Raw genomic sequence first — 24311 nt, forward strand, 5'->3', positions numbered from 1 at the left:
CTTGAGGTGTATGATGGAAAAAATCCTAGATTCCCTTGAACAGACTGTTAATAGACATGTGGATGCAAATGACTCTGCCAGCGAGGGCTCAGAAGGAAATGAAGAGCATGGTAGAGAAAGCTTACATTGTCTCAGAGAATACCTAAATCATCGCAAATAAATCATTGATAGAAATATGGTGAGGGCTTTGATATGGACCCTCAACTCTATGGTCAAATCTTCGACAAAGCAGGAAAAAATATCCAGTGGAAAAAAGACAGTCTCTTCAATAAATGGTGCTGGGAAAATTGGACACCTATGTGTAGAAGAGTGAAACTCAACCATTCTCTTATACCACCCACAAAGATAAACTCAAAATGGATGAAAGATCTCCATGTGAGACAGAAATCCATCAAAATCCTAGAGGAGAACACAGGCAGCAACCTCTTCGACCTCAGCCGCAGCAACTTATTCCTAGGAACATAGCCAAAGGCAAAGGAAGCAAGGGCAAAAATGAACTATTGGGACTTCAAGATCAAAAGCCTCTGCACAGCATAGGAAACAGTTAACAAAACCAAAAGACAACTGACAGAATGGGAGAAGATATTTGCAAATGACATATCAGATAAAGGGCTAGTGTCCAAAATCTATAAAGAGCTTATCAAACTCAACACCCAAAAGAACAAATAATCCAATCAAGAAATGGGCAGAAGACATGAACAGACATTTCTGCAAAGAAGACATCCAGATGGCCAACAGACACATGAAAAAGTGCTCCACATCTCTTGACATCAGGGAAATACAAATCAAAACCACAATGAGATACCACCTCACACCAGTCAGAATGGCTAAAATTAATAAGTCAGGAAATGTTAGATGCTGGTGAGGATGCGGAGAAAGGGGAACCCTCCTACACTGTTGGTGGGAATGCAAGCTGGTGCAACCACTCTGGAAAACAGCATGGAGGTTCCTCAAAAAGTTGAAAATAGAGCTACCTTACGACCCAGCAGTTGCACTACTGGGTGTTTACCCTAAAGCCAGGTGGTGGGTATTAAGGAGGGTACATATTGCATGGAGCACTGGGTGTGGTACAAAAACAATGAATACTGTTACGCTGAAAAGAAATTTAAAAAATAAATAAATAAAAAATAAAAAAAATTTTTTTTTAACCCACACACAAAAAAAGGAAACAAGCAAACGTAGTGATCTGAAGGGGCACATGTACCTGAATGTTTATAGAGGCAATGTCCACAATAGCCAAACTATGGAAAGAACCTAGATGTCCATCAACAGATGAATGGATAAAGAAGATGTGGTATATATATATACAATGGAATACTATGCAGCCATCAAAAGAAATGAAATCTTGCCATTTGTGACGAAGTGGCTGGAACTAGAGGGTATTATGCTTAGCGAAATAAATCAATCAGAGAAAGACAACTATCATATGATCTCCCTAATATGAGGAAGTGGAAATGCCATGTGTGGGGTTTGGAGGGTAGGAAAAGAATACATGAAACAAGATGGGATCAGGAGGGAGACAAACCATAAGACTCTTACTGTCACAAAACAAACTGAAGGTGACGGGGGGAGGGGGGTCAGGAGAAGGTGGTGGCATTATGGGCACTGGGGAGGATATGTGATATGGTGAGTGCTGTAAAGTATGTAAACCTGGCGATTCACAGACCTGTACCTCTGGGGCTAATAATACATTATATGCTTATTAAAAAATAAAAATTTAAAATTTAAAAAAAAAAGAAAGGATGACTATCCAACTTTTGTATCAACATGGATGGGACTGGAAGAGATTATGCTGAGTGAAATAATTCAAGCAGAGAGAGTCAATTATCATAGGGTTTTGCTTACTTGTGGAGAATAAGAAATAACCTGGAGGATATGGGGAGATGGAGAGGAGGAAGGAGTTGGGGGAAATTGGAGGGGGAGATGAACCATGAAAGACTATGGACTCTGAAAAACAATCTGAGGGTTTTGGAGGGGTGGGGGATGGGAGGTTGGGTGAGTGTGGTGGTGGGTATTATGGAGGGCACGTATTGCATGGAGCACTGGGTGTGGTGCATAGACAATGAATTCTGGAACACTGAAAAGAAATTTAAAAAATAAATAAATAATTTTTAAAAATTCGAATTAAATGAAGGGGTCTCAGTTTTATACTAGCCCATGGTATGATCTCCTACTCCTCCGAGATATAAATCCTCAAAGCTCTCAGAATTCTGAGTCTATACTGCCTGGGCTCAAATTTTGTTTCTACCACTCACTCCAGGGTTTCTTTCTGTGACCATGGACAAGTTACCTAACTTCTGTGTGCTTTCAGTTTCCTCTTTTATGAAGTGGATATTAATAATAATTCCTCTCCCATAGGATTGTTATAAGGAATAAATTAATTGATATGACTAAAATGCTTGGAACAGTGCCTGAGCCACAGAAAGTGCTCCAAAAGTACTTACACTCACTTTGGATATTGGCATGTATCCTCATGTTGACTGAAGGGTCACTTATTCCATTTTAGGTTGTTGAACTTTTTAAAAAATGACCTTGAGGATTTGCTTTATTTTCTTTCAAGCTGAGCAGCATTTAAAAGAACATTTGTTATAATCTACCCGGAATCTAGTTGAAAAGAATGTTGGTTGCATTTTTCCAGAATCTAGTTGAATAGCCTAGTAGGAAGGCTTTTTTGATGACTTCGTCCCTATCCTATGGAGACTGAGATGAAGGGGTCATCCCAAAGTAGTTTTAAGGCTGTGCCAGAGACCTCAGGTCCTTGAACTTTTTAAGCTTTCCAGGAATAGGAAAGAGTTAACATAGAATAACAAAGGGCTGTTTTTTTCTAGGCTTTCTTTAGAGACATGACCCATAGCCCCACTTTACACTCCAGTGGAAGACCTCCCCAAAGGGCTCTGAGAACTCTCAGTATGGAATGGTTTCCCTCTTTTTATCCCTGCACTTAAGCTGTGTACAGTTATCTATTACAACATATGCATAATTTTACCTCATTCAGCCTTAATAAATATTAAATGCAAGAATAAATGAAAGAGTTAGAGAGGAGAAGGGAGTTGGGGGAAATTGGAAGGGGAGGTGAACCATGAGAGACTATGGACTCTGAAAAACAATCTGAGGGTTTTGAAGGAGCAGGGGATGGGAGGTCGGGGTACCAGGTGGCGGGTATTATAGAAGGCACGGATTGCATGGAGCACTGGGTGTGGTGCAAAAATAATGAATACTGTTATGCTGAAAATAAAAAATAAATTTAAAAAAAGGACCAAAAAAAAGAATAAATGAAAGAAAAAGGCAATGGAAAAAATAACATGTATGAAGAATAGACTTTTTCTCTGACTTAAAAGTAAAGGTGAAACTTCCCCCACAACTTTTCAACATGTTAAATTTTCATGAGCAAGCCAATTGATCAATACTGTTTAAAGACATCAAGGTAAATAACTGAATGAAAAGCAAAAGTTTTAAAATTGGTTCCTTCTGGGGAAGTAATGATAAGGTGAGTCAGTGATTACTGTTCTTTAACAACACTTTGTACTATTTGATTTTTAACCATGTTCTACTTGATTTTTTACTGTATCTTTTTAAAAAAAGATTTATTTATTTGAGAGAGAAAGAGAGTGTTTGCATGAGCAGGAGGAGCAAAGGAACAGGGAGAGAGAATTTCAAACATGTTGAGTGCAGAGCCCCATGCAGGGCTCAGTCCCATGACCATGAGATCACTACCTAAGCAAAATCCAAAAGTTGAACAATCAACCAACCACACCACCCAGGCACTCCATTTTTTTCCTATGTATATCTTCAAAAAAAAAAAAAAGAAATATTTAAAAGCAAAGATTAACCAATTTTGGACCTGCTGTAATTCAAAAGCACCCAGTAGTACATCTGACCTCGTGAAGTTTAGTACAGTCTTTTTTTTTATTTTTTAATTTAGTGCCCAGAGTCCCGATTACCAAAGAGTTGTTGATCCAAAGCCAAGTTGACAAATAAACAGAATTCTGAACTTTAATAAGGCACTTCCAGTGGACTTAGATTGAGCCGACTAAGCTTACTGACTGGTGCCAGAAAGTAGCTGTAAAGAGACTCTGTAAATCAATTAACTCCATCGTTTTTATGGAGATCGCTTGGTACCAAAACTTCTTTCTTTGCATGCTTCTCTGATCCTGTGGAGATGAAAATTGACATCCATAGTCATATTCTACCAAAAGAATGGCCAGATCTAAAAAAGGTAATGGTGATTAATCTGATGAATTATTTCTGGATCTTCTCCAGGGTTTCTCATTGCTTCTACTACAGATCTGTTTATTCTTTGGGGAATTAGATGTTAAGTTTCTCTGCTCTAGGTGTGATTTAAAATTATTTGGTAGCTCTGATTTCCCAGTTTTTTAAAAATTAGCTTTATATTTATTTTCAAAGAATATTGATCAAAGAAATAAGTGCCTTCTCAAAATCCCCTTTTCTTCTCAAATGAAGCATTCTTTAAAATTTCTGGACAATTTAAGTCAGGCAGTTTTACTTCCATTTAAATCACATATTCAGCTGCTGGGAAGATACGTGCCAACTACAGAATTTAAAGTTACAGTTTCAAGCAAAAGACTATTAAAAAATGGAATATGATAGGCTTCCAAGACTTCTAAAACACATCTCCTTTCCAAAATGTTTAAAATAAGTTTTAGAAGCACTAAGAGATAGCTTTGCGGAATTTTTTAAAAGTCTATTTTAGGACACTGTCTGAAACCTTTCCTTTTGATGTTCTTTAAGCTGTAAATCCTTGTTATGAACTAGAGAGTAGGAACATCAAAAAACCCTAGAGAAAATGACATGAAGCCTTTGTACAATGAGTGTCTTTTTCTCTGTTTCTCAAAAGAGGGAAATTTCCTTTTGTCATTAAGAACTTTTGAATGAATACTAAAAGAAGGAGGTGGGGAACATGAAGAAATATATAACTGGTTTGAGCTTTATTCAGGCTAAGTATCAGGTTTTACCTAATCTTCTCTCTAGTATTTTCATGCCACTAATAATGTTTCATCTTTTTTATCCCAAGTGAGGAAAAATGAATTAACACAAACTCTAATTAAAATACAGTTTATTATGTAAGTAAGTGAAACTGTTTTCTTTTCATAAATGTCTCCTAGAAGAACGTTAATCTTGTTTCTTTCTCCACTGGTACTTTAGGTAAGGTGAATGAATAGTAGACATTGTCATTTGAAAAATACATATGATGCTGAACCATCTTAAAAGTGTTTCCTGGTAGGGGCGCCTGGGTGGCTCAGTGGGTTAAGCCGCTGCCTTTGGCTCAGGTCATGATCTCGGGGTCCTGGGATCGAGTCCCGCATCGGGCTCTCTCTGCTCAGCAGGGAGCCTGCTTCCTCCTCTCTCTCTCTCTGCCTCTCTGCCCACTTGTGATTTCTCTCTGTCAAATAAATAAATAAAATCTTTAAAAAAAAAAAAAAGTGTTTCCTGGTGTAGCAGGTAGTAAAAACTAACTGCACCAGCTAACCCCTGCAGGAGTCTAAGGGCCTTCATGGGACATTGCTGCTCTAAATGTTATTGTACTCATCGTGTTTTATTAAAGTGTAAACCCCACTTTACAAGGTTAGTGATGAAGACCCAGAGCAGCCTAAAAATGTGCCCCCTCTTTGCTAAAGGGAGAAAACTTTCTACCTACTATCTACCTAGAGTCACAAATCCACCTCCCTTCGTCTGCCTCCCACCCAGAAGCTTGCCTCCAATTTGAGCAGAGAAGTTGTCGTCAAGAGCTGACAATTTCTAGGTGCCCCCACCCAATGAAGGGCCCTGAAGGCATTGTTGAAACTGGTTAAGAAGCCAAAAGATGCAGAGATTAGGGAGGCTATAACCATAAATATGTGCCCTGGAGACCGCCCAACCACATGCTCTGCTGGCTCTTTTTGCCCCTTCTCCTTTTTTTTTTCTTTTTTTTTAAGATTTACTTATTTATTTGAGGCAGGCAAGGGGCAGCAAGAGATGAGAGAGAGTCTCAGGCAGATTCCACACTCAGTGTGGAGCCTGATGAAGGGCTTGATCTCACAACTCTGAGATCACGACCTGAGCTGAAACCAAGAATCAGACACTTAAGTGAATGAGCCATCCAGGCACCCCCCCTCCCTTCTCCTTCTTAACCTCTAGCTGTCGCCTAAAAAGAGGGGAGGGGCATTCAGTTTATGTCCCAGTAAACCAGGGTTCTATCTAGTAGTCTCATTTGCTGCAGATGACTGATAAGCTTAATAATATTGATGATATAATGATAGTAATAATAACCATTATACTCTTAAACTGCCAGGGAGCAAGATACATATGTATTAGATTCACATAAAAATCATGTAAATTGCAGATAGGATTTATATTATTAACCTTGCTGGACAAATGAGTATCCAAGACACAGAAAGGAGCGTCTAATCCCAGAGCTATGTGGGACCATGGTGGCCCCTCTGCAGCATTACCACTGCAACCACCTTGATAGAGCTTGTGCAGGAGACTATCACTTCTATGAGGGATGTCTCTGTTTCCCTCTGTCCCCCACTGTCTCCCTCCACACCAGCCTGTTCCCCAACTCCCCACATTCGTGTAAACCCACTGAGAGCCTCATCACAGGGTCACTGGAACCTAACTTCAACCCACAGGTCAAGTAAGTGGATTTGTTATGTGGTAAAGTCTTCATTTGATTGCAAGCAAACCACTGATTAAAAAAAAAAAAAAAACAGCTGAAAAACAGTTTGTTTTCAAACTGGGAGTGAGATAAAAATGGGACTCTTCTTCCTCTCACCCCATTACCAGTACATATAGCCAGAATAATGTAAGCATTAAAGTGACCTGAGTCCTTGGTGTTCATATAGTTCAGTAATTACAGCAGATTTTCCTTTATCTTCAAATTGTTTCTCAAGGGATAAAATATTATTTCAAAACATCAATCTCTGATCTTTTCTCACCATTTTTCCAAACTTTCCAATAAAAGAATGAGAAGGAGAAGCCAGTTTTGTTTCAGAAGATGAAGCCCCATTGGAAGAACTAACATGTTTTCCAACCTGCCTTTCCTTATTAAACATTAATGAACACACCTCAATAACCTTGACCTCCTAATGCAGTGAAGAAACAGATAAGTAGAGTCAAAATGCCTGGGTTGATATTTAACTAATGATTATTAACAACTGGGATCTGAGAAATCTTTTCATTTTCACTTGCTAATAACCATTTTATTCAGACTTACAGTTAAGATCCTTAGGGGGAAAATCTATCTCAGGTGTAAAGAGCAGATGCAGGGAGCACTTGATTAAATTGTGTTTCTGATGCATCAGGACCCCTACTCTCTGCTCTCAGAAAGAGGAGGATGGTGGCCCAAGGAACCATGGTGAACATTGTTTTAGGTTGATCCGTGATGAGATTATTCATAACAATGATGATAATAAGGTCTTGGCTCTTTCCTTCAGTAAGAATTTACAGACCACCTACTGTGTCCCCAATAGTAAGATTTGCAAAGATTCTTCCAGTTTTAAATGGGTTTGAAAAATTCTGGCCAGTAACAAATATATATTTACATATTTTTTTCATTAGCAATGATTTAATTGTACTTGATCACTGTCAGATTTTAGGAAATAAAATTCCAGACATAATCTGACTTTTAAGCAACCCCTCTGAGGAAATAGATATCTGGTATCATCATCCAGGAAGTTCCTTATTCACCTCATGAAGTGTGATGTCCCAAGACATTAAAAATGCCATTCAGTTCATCTATCTCTAATTGATATAAATCTATTTCAGAAACATATCTCTTGTATGTAGAACTGAATTCCCTTGATTTTTTTAGTTTGTTTTTTATTGTCATGACCTTAAATACCTATGGTCATTGTCAGTCAAATATTTTCAGACTGTAAATGCCCCTTGGCATATGCTCTCACCAAAACTATTTTCAAGGTCATAAATTTCAGATCCCAGGCTTGATTCAACCTAGGATGACAGCTGCAGAACTATGTAGAACCCAGACTTGCAGCAGTTGCCCTAAATAGGTTAGGCCTTTCCAGGGGGGTTAGAAGAAACACAAAGTGGTCAAATTTTGTGCTTTCCAAGAAAGAGGAAGGAGGAACACAGGGTGACAAAAGCTCCTTCTTTCAGAGCACTCTTTAATGTCTGGAGCTAGAGTATGCCTTCTTCTACCACCTAAGGATAAAATAGGCCGCCACCACTATGCTACGTCTAATGCCACCCCTGGCTGCCGCCACCACCACCACCAAGCTTACTAACATTACTGCTACCACCTCACAACCTCTACCATTGCCACCACCACTGCCATCCCTACAAATACCACAACCATCACTATCACCCCCACTACTTCCATCATTACCAATGCCAATGTCATCATCATCATAATCATTGTTAGCATTGATGAGGCCCTTTCTATAAGCCAGGTCTGGCATCAGTAGCTCTCTATGAATTTTATCTCAATTAAATTCCTATAAAATGCTATGTTACAGCTAAATATGAAGCACAAAATGTAGCCTCACTTGACACATAAGGAAAGAGTGACTTTGAGATGCTAAGTTACTCCAACAAAATTCAGAATCTTGTAAGTGGTTGGTCATATGTGACAAGATCCCTTTGTTCTGCCTCCCCCTGCCTCTCTGCCCTTCCTCTAAGAGAATACATCTTTTTTTTTTATTCTGTATTAACTTTATTTAAATAAATGCCTAGGTTGTCATTCAATAGAGCCTAGCGCTTCTCTGCATTGATCTTGCTTTCTGTTTTCAAACCTGTCCAATATTACAAGTTAAAAACACAGGCTGTCTAAAGTAAAATAAAATTGTTTACAATTGGCCTCAACTTTCAAAGAGAATACATCTTTAACCTGCTAACTTATGGGCTAAAGTTCCTTAGCAAATTAAGAATAAGTAAGAAAGAATAGAGAAGGAAACAAGGAAACAAAACTTTTTCTTCTACAGTAAAGTAAAATTTCAGTGACAATTTCCCAATTCAAGAGAAAGTTTATTGACTTTAAAGTGTAACTGGTTGAGGCCATATGCCACCTCCTCCACCAATATAAATCTCTCATCAGCTTTATCCAGGAGAAGATGGAGGTGGAGAGCACGAGGGAATTAAATGCATGAAAGGAGAAGAGTGGGGTGGTGGGATACAAAAGAGAGACTTGGTACAAAGAAGAGAATCCAGGCCCCTGATGGACAGTTTCCTTTGCATGCCCAGGCTACTACTCCAGGTCCTATGATGTCATTTAGGAAGGGGGCAGGTTGATTTTTCAGAGCTAATATGATTATTTGGAAGTAGAACTCAAGAACAGACCTTATGTCAAGGTAGAACAAGGCTGGTACAGAATTTACAAAATCTTAAATCTTTCTTGGGGTGGCCCCAGTCACAGACACAGAGACATACAAACAGCCCTGTGCTGCAGGCCTAGACCTCCCCTCTCAATCTGGAGGTGAGAGGGTAGCTCAGAAAAGAAACCTGCCAAGGACTGACTCCCTCAAGACAACTTCCCTATAACATGACATGAAAATGAATCACTGTTAGCTGGTTTCATCCAACTATAATAAGCAAGAAGGTGAGCTGATATTCAGCTTCTCTACCCAACACTACTGACAACTGCTTTTGATAAGCTCTTCATATCACTGTTTCTGGCCCCCCATCTTCCCTTCTTCCATCACACGGTGGGAGTCACTGTTCTGAAGCCAGGAAATGCTGAACATTGGAAGTTCTGACCCCAGACTATCTTTTCAATCTCCCTCCATAGATACCACCCGACTCAAGCTGGTGGCCAGTACCCTCCTACAGGCTCCCAGAGAGCTTGTGTGTTACTCGGCCACAGCACGTCACACATACCATTACCCTTCAATACTTGACAGCCCACCCCCACATGTTCAAGACTGGAAGTGTCCTTCATTTTCTCTGCCCTAGTAAGGCTGGTCATGGGTGGGATTCTCTGAGAATTTGAAGAATGAATGAACAAAAGGAGATTTGAAAACCTAGTTATGTGAGTCATATATACCTATGTTCTCAGGCAGACTTTGAAAACTTCTTACGCATGATCTCAAGAAGAAATATATTTTATATTGTGACTCAGTTCATTCGTATATATAATGGAAAAGTCTAATGAAACTAATAACACATGGGAAACATTCTAATGTATTATTCTATTCTATTCTATTCTGTTCTATTCTCTTCCACTCTGCTTCATTCCATTCCATTTCATTCGTATTTTAACATGGGTTTTCCAAGAAGCAGACCCTGAAACAAAGATTCAAATGCAAGTTTACTTTGGAGGTGATCTCAGAAACACCAGGAGAGAAGAGAAATGAGACAGGGAAAGCAAGTCAGCCAATGAAAGTGTATAATGTGTGCCTCATCTCAGACTTATCATGTGCAAGTGGTGGGGAAACCAGGGTATTCAATGTATATAAATACAGGCATCCTCAGTCACTGGTTGAGGGATATGGAGGCAGGGGGTCAGGAATGGGGACATTAATCTCCTGAGATTTCTGACCTTCTAGAAGGACTGCATAAAAGCTGGCTTCAGTAGGAATAGAGAAGTCCTTGTCAAAGAAACGCAGGGGCTGGCAGGTGTAGGAGAGCTGGTGTGTACAGGAGTGTTAAAAAGAGGGAAGATAGGTAGAAAGCTGGCAGCATTCAGTACATAAATTATTTTGGCTTTTAAGATGTCTGGGTCACCATCCACTAAACTGATTTCATGATCTACTAGTGGGCACCTCATGGTTTGAAGAGCAGTGTTAACATTCTAAGATGGTATTTCTTAAAGAGTAGACTTTATAGTCCACATACTTCTGGTGGTCTGTGAAATGATTTTAGATAGTGCATGAACAAGTATTTTTTAATGTTAATCCTCATTTAAAAATTGCAAACTAGTGTCTGATATCTGGTGCAGAACACATAAACAACTCTCAAAACTCAGTAATAAGAAGACAAATAACCCAGTTAAGAAAAAAAAAATACTAGACAAAAATGTTCACAGATATTTCACCAAAGAAAATATGGCAAATGAGTATTTGAAAAGCTTTTCTAGTTATTAGAGAAATACAAATAAGACCACTATGGTATAACACTACACACCTACTGAAGTGGCTTTATTAAGAAAACTGACAATACCACATGCAGGTGAGGGTGTGGAGCAACTGGAATTCTCATACTTTGTTGCTGGGCATGCAGACTGCTACAGCCACTTTAGCCACACTTTCTAAGTGGCAGTTTCTCATGAAGCAGTTCTGCTCCTGGATATTTACCTAAGAAAAATTAAAACATATTTCTACACAAAGAACTGTCTTCAAATGTTTATAGCAACTTATTCATAATAGCAGATAAGTAGAAAAACAAAATGTCTACCAAGTGTCCCTAGAATGGGATACTACTCATCACTAAAAAAGGACTGAACTACTGACACATTCAACAACATGGATGGATCTCAACTATATTACTAAATGAAAACAAATCTGCTCATAAAGGATGTATAATGTATGGTTTAACTTAAACAACATTTTGGAAAAAAGTGAAACTTACAAACTGAGAAATCAAACCAGTGGCTGTAAGAGGCTGAGGACAAGAATGAGTCAATTGACTGTGAAAGAGCATTATTTTATATTTCAGGGTGATGAAAGACTCTATTTTCATTTTTTTTAAAGATTTTTATTTATTTGTTAGGGAGAGAGAGATACAGAGCGCAAGCACAGGCAGACAGAGTGGCAGGCTAGAGGCAGAGGGAGAAGCAGGCTCCCTGCCGAGCAAGGACCCCGATGTGGGACTCGATCCCAGGACGCTGGGATCGTGACCTGAGCCGAAGGCAGCCGCTTAACCAACTGAGCCACCCAGGTGTCCCTGACTCTATTTTCATTTTGATTGCAATGTGGGATTGCATGGAACATACACTTACAAAGATCTAATTTTACCATATGTAAATTATACCTCAACAAATCCAACTTTAAAAAAAATTGCAACCTAGGTAAAATAAGCACTTCTATGACATAGAATTTTCCTCTGAAATAAATATATTTGAGGGAAAAAAATGAATTGATTTAACTATCAACAAAGTATGTGACACATAGGTGTGCAGGGAGAAAAAGGGAAAGTGATGCCTGGTAGGATGGAACTCAGGATCTTTTGCCCCAGAGATACTCCTTTATTGCAGTCCTTCCTGTTTTGTTCTTCCAGTCTAACTGTGCTTCTCCCCCACAGAGATTTGGCTATGGAGGCTGGGTGCAGCTCCAACACCACAGCAAGGTGAGTTTTCCCCAAATTGTGAATGGGACATCCTGAGCCTGAGATGTTCTTGCAGGTGGGCCTCCAGGGAGCTCAACTCATGTCCTCTTATTGACTTTGTAATAAGCAAGGAAGCAGTACTGAGTTTCTCAAAATTACTAGGAAAAATGAGGGTGACTTCAAAGAGCTGTATTTAAGAAGAGAAAATTGCAATTTGAGAAGCCATTAAGAAATCTTTTTTTTTTCTACCCTAGAACCAATTTTAGCATTTATTGTTCTGCCTCAAGAAAGTGACCTGGGCTCTTTCCACAGGTTATTACAGTATATTAATGCCAACCAAATAAATGGCACAGTTTAGGTTTGTGCACAAGCTGGAGAAATTAAACACTGGAGACAAAGAGGAGAAAAGCCACTTTTATTAAAGATTGAGTCTGGTAAGAGAAAAAGCAAGAGGAGGAAAGCCTGGGGCAAAGCATTCTGTAAGTAGTGAGGCCTGTGCATGAGCTGAAGTCTAGAGCTACACAGATGCATCTCATGCTCTGCCAAGGCATCTCATGCTCTCATGGAGTTAAGGTCACATTCCTGAGCTTCCAGCTAAATGTAGACAGACCATGGAAGCACACCCTAGAGGACGCATGGTCTGGGAAGGCACAATTACCATGCGTAGGGGTGACTTGGAAGAAATGCAAATTTGGGGGTATCACCCCAGACCTGCCATCTCAGGAATTCTGAGGGTCAGGCCAGCAATCTGTGTTTTGACAAGCCTCTGGTGATTCTGAAGCTCACTCAAATCTGAGAACCTTGGGGTCATACATTCATTTACTCACTTAATGATTTATATTGACACCTATTTTGTGTCAGGCCCACCAATCCTAGCACCAGGAGTAGCCTGCTGACCCAGAAAGAAATACTCTGGGGCAGTTCGCTCTCACCTCCACCAAAGAGGGCCCACTAAGTGCTGCTATAGACACGGTGCTGCACTTTTCCCATTAAAAGTGCTAGTTTCTAGGGGAGCTGGTGATGTCAGTTGGCCTTAAATCTCCCCAAGGGAGAGTACATTCTGAGTAGAGCTGATTACAAGGCTATTAAGAAGTCCACAGGAATGGACAGACAGGTCTCATTTGTAACCTTGATACTGTATTTGAATGGCTTTCATTTCATTTTGTTTTCATGTCAAGAGATTGCATAAACACTAAATCTCCAAATGAAAATATTTCATATCTACTACCTACATATCTCCAGCAAAACTGTACAGAATTTAATAGAACAAAACAGTGACAATCTATTTCTCTCTCTCTCAAAAACAAAACAAATGAACATGCAAAAGAACTGAATATGTATTTTTCATAATTACAATGGTCAGAGATTACAGCCACTGGAAAAACAACAGGCAAATATATATGAATATAGAAATTAGGCTAAGCAATGAGAAAATCCAGTATTTGGGGCTGAAATTTCTTTTTGTTCTCCTACATTCCTTTGAATAAATAGCTTGTGGCCCCCAAGACTGATTTGCCTCAGAGATTCCTGTCCTCAGAAAAATCTTTCCAAAACATTTCTTTGGTCTGCCATTTGTTTCTCTTTTTAACCTTTGGCTTTTCAGTGCCCTTGGAATGAACCAAGGAGTATTTGTTTGCCACAGGAAAGCTTTGTTCAGAACTAAAAAACACCATTTATCCTTGGTTGAGTGGTGATAAAAGTATAGGTAGCAAGCCAGGTTGTATAGCCTTTCGGGAGCCGCTTAGGGTGGTGAAAGAATACCCAGGAGCATTTCAGAGGGTAGACATAGGGTCCTTTTTAAATCCATGGGTCAGATGAATCTAGAAACATGCTACTGAGTGGTTTCCAGGCCTTTGGGAATACAAATACACACATAAACACGTGCCTGTGCATGCATATACACAAACACATCATTTCCATCCAATTAGCATTTTTCACACACTAGTCTGTGTGATCTCATCAGGTTGCTGCTCTCAAAATGATTTCCCTCAGATAGAAAAACCTACCCAGATTTTCACCTGTGTCCCAAGCACAGGACCTTCCATCCCTACAGAGTTGGGGTGCATCATCTTCCCAGTGTGGATGCGTTCTCCATCCTGGAAACTACTAAAACCCCCATGCCATTAGAATTTTTATGGAGGTTTTCTCATGAAGGCATATTCAATTATTAACTCTATTTCTAGCCCTTCTTCCTTCCCTGGAGAACTGGTGGGGGACTGAAAATGCCAAGCTTCTAATCATGGCTTGGTCTTTCTGATGACCAGCCCCATCCAGGAGCCATCCAGGGGTTTACTCAGAGTCACATCAATAGAACAAAAAAGGGGTGCCTGGGTGGCTTACTGGGTTAAAGCCTCTGCCTTTGACTCGGGTCATTATCCCAGAGTCCTGGGATCGAGCCCCACATTGGGTTCTCTGCTTAGCGGAGAGCCTGCTTCCTCCTCTTTCTGCCCACTTCTCTGCCTGCTTGTGATCTCTGTGTGTCAAATAAATAAAATCTTTTTTAAAAAAATAGAACAAAAGATGCTACTAGTGCTCTTACCCACTTAGGAACTCACAAGGGTTTTAGCAATCCTATGTCAGAGGACTAAAGACCAAATATTAAAGTAAGAGATGCTCCTAGTAACCCTCAACAAAGTATGCAGAGATGGAACATACTTCAACATCATAATAGCCACATATGAAAGACCAACAGCTAATATCATCCTCAATGGGGAAAAACTGAGAGCTTGTCCTCTATGGTCAGGAACAAGACAGGGATATCCACTCTCACCATTACTCTCTAACATAGTACTAGAAGTCTTAGCCACAGCAATTAGATAACAAAAAGAAATAAAATGTTTCTAAATAGACAAGGAAGAAGTCAAACTTTCACTATTTGCAGATGACATGATACTCTATGTAGAAAACCCAAAGACTCCACCAAAAAAATTGCTAGAACTAATACATGAATTCAGCAAAGTCCCAGGATATAAAATCATTGTGCAGAAATCTGTTGCATTTCTACATACCAATAATGAAGCAGCAGAAAAAGAAATCAAGGAATTGATCCCATTTACAATTGTACCAATAACAATAAGATACCTAGGAAAAAACCTAGCCAAAGAAGTAAAAGATCCATATGCTGAAAACTATAGAACACTTATGAAAGAAATTGAAGAGGATATAAAGAAATGGGAAAAAATTCTATGCTCATGGGTAGGAATAACAAACACTGTTAAAATGTCCATACGACCTAAAACAATCTACACATTTAATGCAATCCTTATCAAAATACCACCAGCATTTTTCACAGAGCTAGGATAAACCAACCTCAAATTTGTATGGAACCACAAAAGACCCCGAAATAGTCAAAGCAATCCTGAAAAAGAAAAGCAAAGCGGGAGGCATCACAATTCCAGACTTCAAGCTATAGTACAAAGGTGTAGTCATCAACACAGTATGATACTGAGCACAAAAACAGACACATAGGTCAATAGAACAGAATAGAAAACCCAGAAATTGACCCACAATTGTATGGACAACTAATTTTTTGATGAAGTAGGAAAGAATAGGCAATGGAAAAAAAAAAAAAAAACAACAGTTTCTTCAACAAATGGTGTTGGAAAACGATTGCCACATGTAGAAAAGTGAAACTGGGCCATTTTTTTTTTACACAATACACAAAAATAAATTCAAAATGGATGAAAGACCTAAATGTGAGACAGGAATCCATCAAAATACTAGAAGGCAGCAACCTCTTTGACCTTAGCTATAGCAACTTCTTACTAGACACATTGCCAGAGGCAAAGGAAACAAAAGCAAAAATGAACTCTAGGAGCTTCATCAAGATAAAAGGCTTTTGCACAGTGAAGGAAACAACCAACAAAACTAAAATGCAGCCTACAAATGGGAAGAGATATTTGCAAATGACATATCTGATAAAGGGTTAGTATCCAAAAGTTAGAAAGAGCTTATCAAACTCAACACCCAAAAAACTTCCCAAATAATCCAGTTAAGAAATTGGCAGAAGACATCAACAGACATTTTTCCAAAGACATCAAGGTAACTAACAGACACATGAAAAGATGTTCAACATCACTCATTACCAGGGAAATGCAGATCAAAACCACAGTGAGATACCACCTCACATCTGTCAGAATGGCTAAAATTAACAACACAGGAAACAACAGATGTTGGAGAGGATATGGAGAAAGGGGACTCCTTTTGCACTGCTGGTGGGAATGCAAACTGGTGCAGCCACTTTGGAAAACAGTATGGAGGTTCCTCAAAAAGTAAAAACTAGAACTATCCTACAACCCAGCAATTGCACTACTAGGTATTTACCCAAAGGATACAAAAATACAGATTTGAAGGGGTATATGTACTACCGTGTTTATAGCAGCATTACAACAATAGCCAAACTATGGAGAGAGCCCAGATGTCCATGAACTGGTAAATGGATAAAAAAGATGTGGTATAATATACACAATGGAATATGACTCAGCCATCAAAAATAATGAAATCTTGCCATTTGCAATGATGTGGATGGAGCTAGAGTATATTATGCTAAGAAAAATAAGCCAGTCAGAGAAAGAACAATACCCCATGGTTTCACTCATATGTGAAATTTAGGAAACAAAACAGATGTATATGTGGGAAGAGGAGAGAGAAGGATGAAGGGGGAGACAAACCATAAGAGACGCTTAACAACAGAGAACAAACTGAAGGTTGATGGAGGGAGGTTGGTGGAGGATGGACTAAATGAGTGATAGGTATTACGGAGGGCACTTGTTATGTTGAGCACTGGGTGTTGTATGTAAGTGATGAATCACTAAATTCTACTCCTGAAACCAATATTACACTATACGTTAACAAACTAGAATTTAAATAAAAATTTGGAAAAGAAAAAAAGAGAAACTCCTAGTGTTCTTATCATTTAGGAAATTACAAGGGTTTTAGGAGAAATGTGCCAGGAACCAGAGGCAGAGACCAATATATATATATATATATATGATCTATTATTTCACACTCCATCACTAGGGAACCAGGGAGACACCCAAACAGGTAAAGAACACACAGATAGCAATAATTTTGTGCTAACAGAGCAAAAGAGACAAAAAATACTAAGGGACTTCAGGAGAGGTGGAAAGCCAATGCACAGGGCTATTTTCATGAAAGAATCTCAGTGTTTGAGAATATGGGCTGCAACAGAACAGTGAGTCATATCAATGCAGTGGGTTAGAGCAGCTTAAAAAATTAAATAGATTACAAAAGAGAATAGCAGAATGCATTCGTGGTAAGAGTAAATATTGTTTCATGAAACTTTTGTCTCAGTTTGTATCTGTATAAATAGATACACAGGGGTGTAATGTATCACAATGCAAAATACCTTTCTTAATGTGGTATCATGGCCAATACTGATTAAAGTCCTCCTCCAATGCCCTCATTTCATGTTTTTATTTTTAAGGTTAATTTTTCATTACATAAGTAATATTTGAATAAACTTTCCTTTTTAAATTTAGGCTTTTGGAGATAAAGCTATAGTTAATTCCCATGGATCAGCACTCCTTATCCTCAAAAGTAATTCTTATCAGGGTGCCTGGCTGGCTTAGTTGGTAGAACATTCAACTCTTGATCTCAGTTAATGAGTTTGAGGACCCACGTCAAATATAGAGATTACTTAAAAATAAAATCTTTTTTAAAAAGTAATTTCTTTTTTTTATTGTGTTATGTTAGTCACTATAAAATACATCATTAGTTTCTGATACAGTGTTCCAAGATTCATTGTTTATTTATAACACCCAGTGCTCCATTCTATTAACAGTTTGGTGGGTATCTTTCCAGACCTTTTCCCATTATTTTATTTACATTACATGTACCTATAGAAACATATAGTATTATGTAACATAATGACAAACAAATGACACTAAAGACAAAGGGCTGATATCCAAGATCTAGAAAAAACTTCCCTAACTCAATACTCGAAAAACAGATAAACAAGTCAAAAAATGGGCAGAAGACATGAACAGGCACTTCTGCAATGAAAACATACAAATGGCTAGCAGACACATGAAAAAATGTTCATCATCATTAGCATCATGGAAATTCAAAGCAAAACCACATTGAGATACCATCTTACACTAGTTAGAACAGCAAAGATTAACAGGCAAGAAACATCAAGTGTTGGAGAGAATGTGGAGAAAGGGTAATCTCTTACAGAATGCAAGTTGGTACAGCTACTTTGGAAAACAATGTGGAGAATTCTCAAAAAGTTAAAAATAGAGCTACCCTATGACTCCGCAATTGCACTACTGGGTACTTACCCCAAAGATACAGATGTAGAGAAAAGAAGGGCCATAAGTATCCCAATGTTCATAGCAGCAATGTCCACAATACCCAAACTGTGGAAAGAGCCAAGATGCCTTCAGAAGATGAATGGAAGATGTGGTCCATATATACAATGGAATATTACTCAGCCATCAGAAAGGATGAATACCCAAATTTTGCATCATCATCGATGGGACTGGAGGAGATTATGCTGAGTGAAATAAGTCAAGCAGAGAAAGTCAATTATCATATGGTTTTACTTACTTGTGGAACATAAGGAATAACACGGAGGACATTAGGAGAAAAGGAAAAGTGAAGGGGGGGTCAGAAGGGGAGACGAACCATGAGAGACTGTGGACTCCAAGAAACAAACTGAGGGTTTTAGAGGGGAGGTGGGTGGGGAGATGGGTGAGCCTGGTGGTGGGTATGAAGGTGGGCACGTATTGCATGGAGCACTGGGTGTTATACATAAACAATGAATCATGGAACACTACATCTAAAACTAAGGATGTATTGTATGGTGACTAACATAAAAAAATAAAAATTTAGGAAAAGTTAACAAAACAAGGAGGCAACCTTGTCACATCAAAAAATGGGCAGAAGACATGAACAGATAGTTCTCCAAAGAAGACATACAAATGGCTTACAAACACATGAAAAAATGTGCATCATCACTAGCCATCAGGAAAATTCAAATCAAAACCACATTGAGATACTACCTTACATCAGTTAGAATGGCCAAAATCAACAATACAGTAAACAACAAGTGTTGGAGAGGATGTGGAGAAAGGGAAACCCTCTTACACAGTTGGTGGGAATGAAAGTTGGCCCAGCCACTTTGGAAAACAATATGGAGATTCCTTAAGAAATTAAAAATAGAACTACCCTTTGACCCTGCAATTGCACTACTGGGTATTTACCCCAAAGATATAGATATAGTGAAAAGAAGGGCCATGGTACCCCAATGTTCAGAGCAGCAATGTCCACAATCGCCAAACTGTGGAAAGAACCAAGATGCCCTTCAGTGGACTAATGAATAAAGAAGATATTGTCCATATATACCACGGAATATTATGCCTCCATTAGAAAGGATGAATACCCAACTTTTGTATCAACATGGATAGGACTGGGAAAAGATTAAGCTGAGTGAAATATGTCAAGCAGAGAGAGTCAATTATCATCTGGTTTCACTTACTTGTGGAGCACAAGAAATAACATGGAGGATATTAGAAGAAGGAAAAGAAAAGTGAATTGGGGGAAATCGGAGGGGGAGACGAAACACGAGAGACTGTGGACTCTGAGTTTTGGAGGGGAGAGGAGGGGGTTGGGTGAGCCTGGTGTTGGGTGTGGTGCATAAACAATGAATCTTGGGACACTGGAAAAAAATAAATAAACAAACAAATAAATAAATAAAATTTAAAACAAAACAAAACAAAAATAAATAAATAAAATCTTTTAAAAGGGGAAAAAAAAGAGTCACATGCTCTTCCGACTAAGCCAGCCAGGCACCCTGCTTGGGCGACACTCCTTAAAAAACAACAACTTGGTTTTCTTTTGAGAGTTTAGAAAAACAGGATTTGTTTGTGGGCTGGATAAATTACAGCAGCTTACTCCAATTACTTGATTATTAGTTTATTAATATTAATAAACTTAATTATTAGTTTATTAATATCTTGGTTGATATCAAGGTCAATTTAAAAACAGAACCTAAGAAACCCCTCTGTCCCTCCCCTAGCAACAGGTGCTGCCTTCTGAGGCACATTAACAGCCCTGCAGGGATACTGAGTTCCCAAATGTAAAGTGAGATGGATCAGGAATTGATTCTCCCAAAATTCTGGCTTAGGAAACAATGCAGATTGGGAGCCTATTATAGGGCACAGCTGCTCTGTGGTACTTTTCACTCAGAAAAGGTTCTATTGACAGTTGCTGCCATTCATTATTAGCCTTACCATGGATCCAGCATGAAGGATGTAGAGAGAGTTTAGTGAATCCAATTCTCCTTCCATGTAATGAGGGCCATCCTCTCAAAATATCAGACTCTGTAGGAAATGAAAGCAATTAACCTTTGCCTACTAAATAGACACCAATTACCAATTTTTTTTATTTAATCAAATACTGCAGTACTGATTTAATCAGTATAAAATTGAAAGAGCTTTAGATCTGTAATAAAAATCCAAATTTGGGTTAGGGCAAACTTTAAAACAGCAGCCGGTAGAGAAGGATTGGGAAAGGAAGGGGCAGGTGAACAGGCACATTGGAACTGTGGGGACATGTAATTGACCACTGTCAAACCAGTGTAAGTTTCTTGGTTTCTCATGGAAAACATTTTATACACCTATTTTTTTCCTTCCATGCTTAAGTTCATCAGTGTCCAGATACATCCGTTCCATTTTTGTCTGTTTTTTCTTGGTGATTTTACAACATAATATTGCATTTATTCCAATTCCTGCCCCATGTGGAAAAATTAGATGATTTCAAATACTTTCTTCAGCTCCACAATAAGCTGCCAATCACTCTTCTGCATCTCATCTCTGAACCAGTCTTTGAGGGCATCGATGGACTGCCAGCTGATCTTACTGACAAGAATGTCTGTGGCTTCAAAATGTCTTCCATACATTTTGGGCGATTCACCAGGGAAATGGATCTATAACCTTGGACAAGTCACCACGTTTTATGGACTTACTATTAAATGCAAGACTTGAACTAAATGATCCATTTCTGCTATAACCAAAACTTACTCATGCATCTCCCAGAGAAACTCATGTTCCTCCCTTGCCATTAATAACATATGGTAAAATCTGGACTGAAATATTGAATCATGTTCTCTGACCTGGTTCTTTACAAATACTCTATTATTGAATCTTCTGTTTCACCCAGTTCTTAGTGGCAAACAACAGAACCCACTCTAGCTTGCTTAAGAAGAAAGGCAGCTCACAAACCCCCTGGGAAGACAAGAGATCAAACCATGAGGCTGTGCTAACATGGGCAATGCCTAATCATGGGGTGGGGGGGGGGGCTGCACCACCAAAAAGGCAAGTGCCTGGCCACAGACAAGAAACTTATGCTGACGCCGATGAGACTGGAAACCAGAGTATTCACATTTCTGCTCCAGCCACATCTGGCACCTCAGATAACACCCCTACCAGAAGGTAGTTTCTGCAATTTGTTCATACCCTTGCTACAAGGGAGGCTGGGAAAGTGAACTCTGGATTCTCCCTCATAAAATTTCTTCACACACAGAAGTGTTCCAGAGATGCTGGGTGGCCACAGCATGACAAATATAATTGTCCACATTTTGCAGATAGAAAAAGTAAGGCTTCAACTGAAAAATCCCCTAACAAATCCTCTTCTACTGGTAGAAAGTAATTTCATGAGATTTTAAACCCAGGTCTGTTGGAATGCATGCTCTTTCTGCACTCTGCTATCCTGGGTACTTTATAGTGATTAAGCTTTTCTAGTTAGGAGCAAAAGAAAAATAAAGCCTCTAATTTGCCAAATAAAAGTTTATTTCTTCACTTTTTCTTTTATTGTCATTCTCTCCCCTCCCTTCTTCACTTAATAGAAAGATAAATGTTCCCATATTCTATTTGTGCAATCAGTATCATTCAGGAATCTTTTTTGTGAACAACAGAAACCAGTAATGGCCAGTTTAAGCAAAAAAGGAATTGGTTGCAAGTGTCTCAAGCCCCTCCAGAATTGCAAATGCCTGGGGAACCACTCATAAGATGTTCAGGTGATTGAAGCCACAGCCAAGGCCACATCACAGGACTTCCTAGCCTGGCTAGGGAGCTGCTGCCTCCCAGATGGACACTGAACACTGCCACCATCACTACTGCTGATGGACACAGCACAAGGCCACTGCTGATCACTGGCAGAATTTACCAATCCTGTCTTTTTGCATCACTTCCTCTTGATTAAAAACTAAGTATTGCTGGTCAAACTTGGGGCAAGGAGAGCAAGCACTGGGGCTCTGGGGCTTTATGAGACCTACCTCCACCAAGACTCTCATAGGAGATTGCCCAGTCTGGGAAGGTGGTTCAGATGCTGCCAGATCAACAAAGGATGGGAACTGAGGCAAATAAATCATGATGTCCTAATGTCAAGAGGCTCAGGTCTGCCTAGGTATGGACATCTATCTCAAGTATATAAGTCATTGTTCACTGATCTTTTCCCCAGCCATGAGAGATGAATTAGATGTGAGGTCTTACGTATTCATGCCAGATATGAATGGGCTGCCACACTTGAAAGTGAAAAGTGGTCAAATTTCTCCATGGGTGGGATGGAGAAGGTCTTGTCCAAGGAATAAAAGGATGAAGAAAAAAGCTGTGGCAGGGCCTGTGTACAACTCACGATCAAGCCTAGAGGAAGAGGAGGAAGGTGAAAGACTCCACCAAGCAGAGCTCAAGGCCTTTGATCACCACATGACCATTAAGTCATCACATAGGGCACAAGGGCAATCCTGAGGCCCTGAAGCACCACCAGGGGTGATGTGCCATCAAAGCAGGCAAATATCAGAAGATATCCTATTCCCTATTTAGCCATACATCATTAAAAACTAATACTTAGAATAACTAGCACTTAACTTGTGTCAGAAACTCCACTAAGTGTATTAAATGGATTATCCCATTTCATGCTTACAAGATCCTTTCAAGGTAAGTCACATTATTATTCCTATTTTAAAGATGAGCAAATTGAGGCTCAGAGATATTGTTTAACTTGCTCAAGTTTACACAGTAGGTGGTAGAATGGGGATGTGAACTTGATCACTATGATTTCAGGGACCTTGATCACACCTTTCCCTTTTCTTTAGGGATTACAAATTGAAAGTACACTTTAGAGGACTCCTTGCACTGAGTATTAAATGTAACATACACAGACAGGCATGATGTGGAAGCTAACAACTTAGCACCGAATTTCATACCTGCTACTAGACTGATTCACTTCATTGTCTGCCTTGTCCTGCAGGTATTGACATCAGTGAGCCCTGCTCTGTTAGACAACTCATTTACTGTCACTACCCATCTGTTGCTTCTCTGTAAAACAAGAGGGTTGGACTAGACAGTCTATCTCAAAGGCCCTTTCCAAGTCTAAAATGTTATGGGTCTGGAATTTTCCAGACACTGGGCCATCCTCTCAGGTCCCATAGGCCGCAGTTGAGATCAGCAAGATGACCAGTCATCCTCAGTACACAGTCCCAAAAGGCCATAACCATGACCTTGCTCTGTGTCCAGCCACTGACACAAAGAGAGCACACCTCTTCAATTCCAGGCCAACATTAAGGCATGAGGATGAAAAGCTGAGTCCCATTCAATGAACAGACTTCTACTTCTCTAAGGATTAAGTAAACCACTCCCTGCCCCAAATTTTGGAACATGTGGAGAACCATGCTCCAAAGCACATGTTCCAAAGCATACAAGGAAGAATAAATCTAAGTAAGCTTAGGTCAACCTTTTGCTAATGTGAGTTTTCTGCCCTAGGGAGAAGCAAAGATGCTGAAAGATGGGAAGGTCTTCAGAGTGATCCAAGAGAACTGCTGGGATCCAGAAGTCCGTATTAGAGAAATGGACCAAACAGGTAGTTGGGCGAGAAATGCTACCAATGTTTGCATCTGATATAAAAACAACATCTGCCTCTAAAAGTCTGTTCACTACTTAATATGATTAATGTGATGGCAGCTTCTGATTGACTTTTCTCTATAGGACAGGCTATCCAGCTTTGCTTCTAATACAATGCTTTTAGAAAGTGTGGGTTTAAACTTTTATAATCAGGTATACACTGTTTTAAAGTAG

At 39.3% G+C, this 24311-nt stretch overlaps 2 protein-coding genes across 4 annotated transcripts in view; one reads left to right on the forward strand and one right to left on the reverse strand.

Moving 5' to 3' along the window:
• The window catches only part of LOC309843684 (uncharacterized protein), a 190792-nt gene that overhangs the window by 86491 nt on the left and 79990 nt on the right, over window positions 1-24311 (reverse strand). For 2 of the 3 annotated variants that reach the window (XR_014300276.1, XM_082689337.1), the window contains one exon: window positions 20472-20561. The exons of the other annotated variant lie outside the window; for it this stretch is intronic. Coding sequence is in view for 1 of the 2 variants with exons in the window: in XM_082689337.1 (XP_082545463.1) it covers window positions 20472-20528 (57 nt within the window). In the remaining variant the exon portion in view is untranslated. The remainder of the gene's footprint in view (window positions 1-20471; window positions 20562-24311) is intronic. 3 annotated transcript variants of the gene reach the window in all.
• The window catches only part of ACMSD (aminocarboxymuconate semialdehyde decarboxylase), an 87124-nt gene continuing 66823 nt past the window's right edge, over window positions 4011-24311 (forward strand). The window contains exons 1-3 of the mRNA XM_082689335.1: window positions 4011-4216; window positions 12193-12237; window positions 24000-24096. Coding sequence (XP_082545461.1) covers window positions 4160-4216; window positions 12193-12237; window positions 24000-24096 — 199 coding nt within the window. The 5' untranslated portion in view covers window positions 4011-4159. The remainder of the gene's footprint in view (window positions 4217-12192; window positions 12238-23999; window positions 24097-24311) is intronic.

The sequence above is a fragment of the Mustela nivalis genome, assembly GCF_964662115.1.
Source record: "Mustela nivalis genome assembly, chromosome: 11".
Taxonomy (NCBI): domain Eukaryota; kingdom Metazoa; phylum Chordata; class Mammalia; order Carnivora; family Mustelidae; genus Mustela; species Mustela nivalis.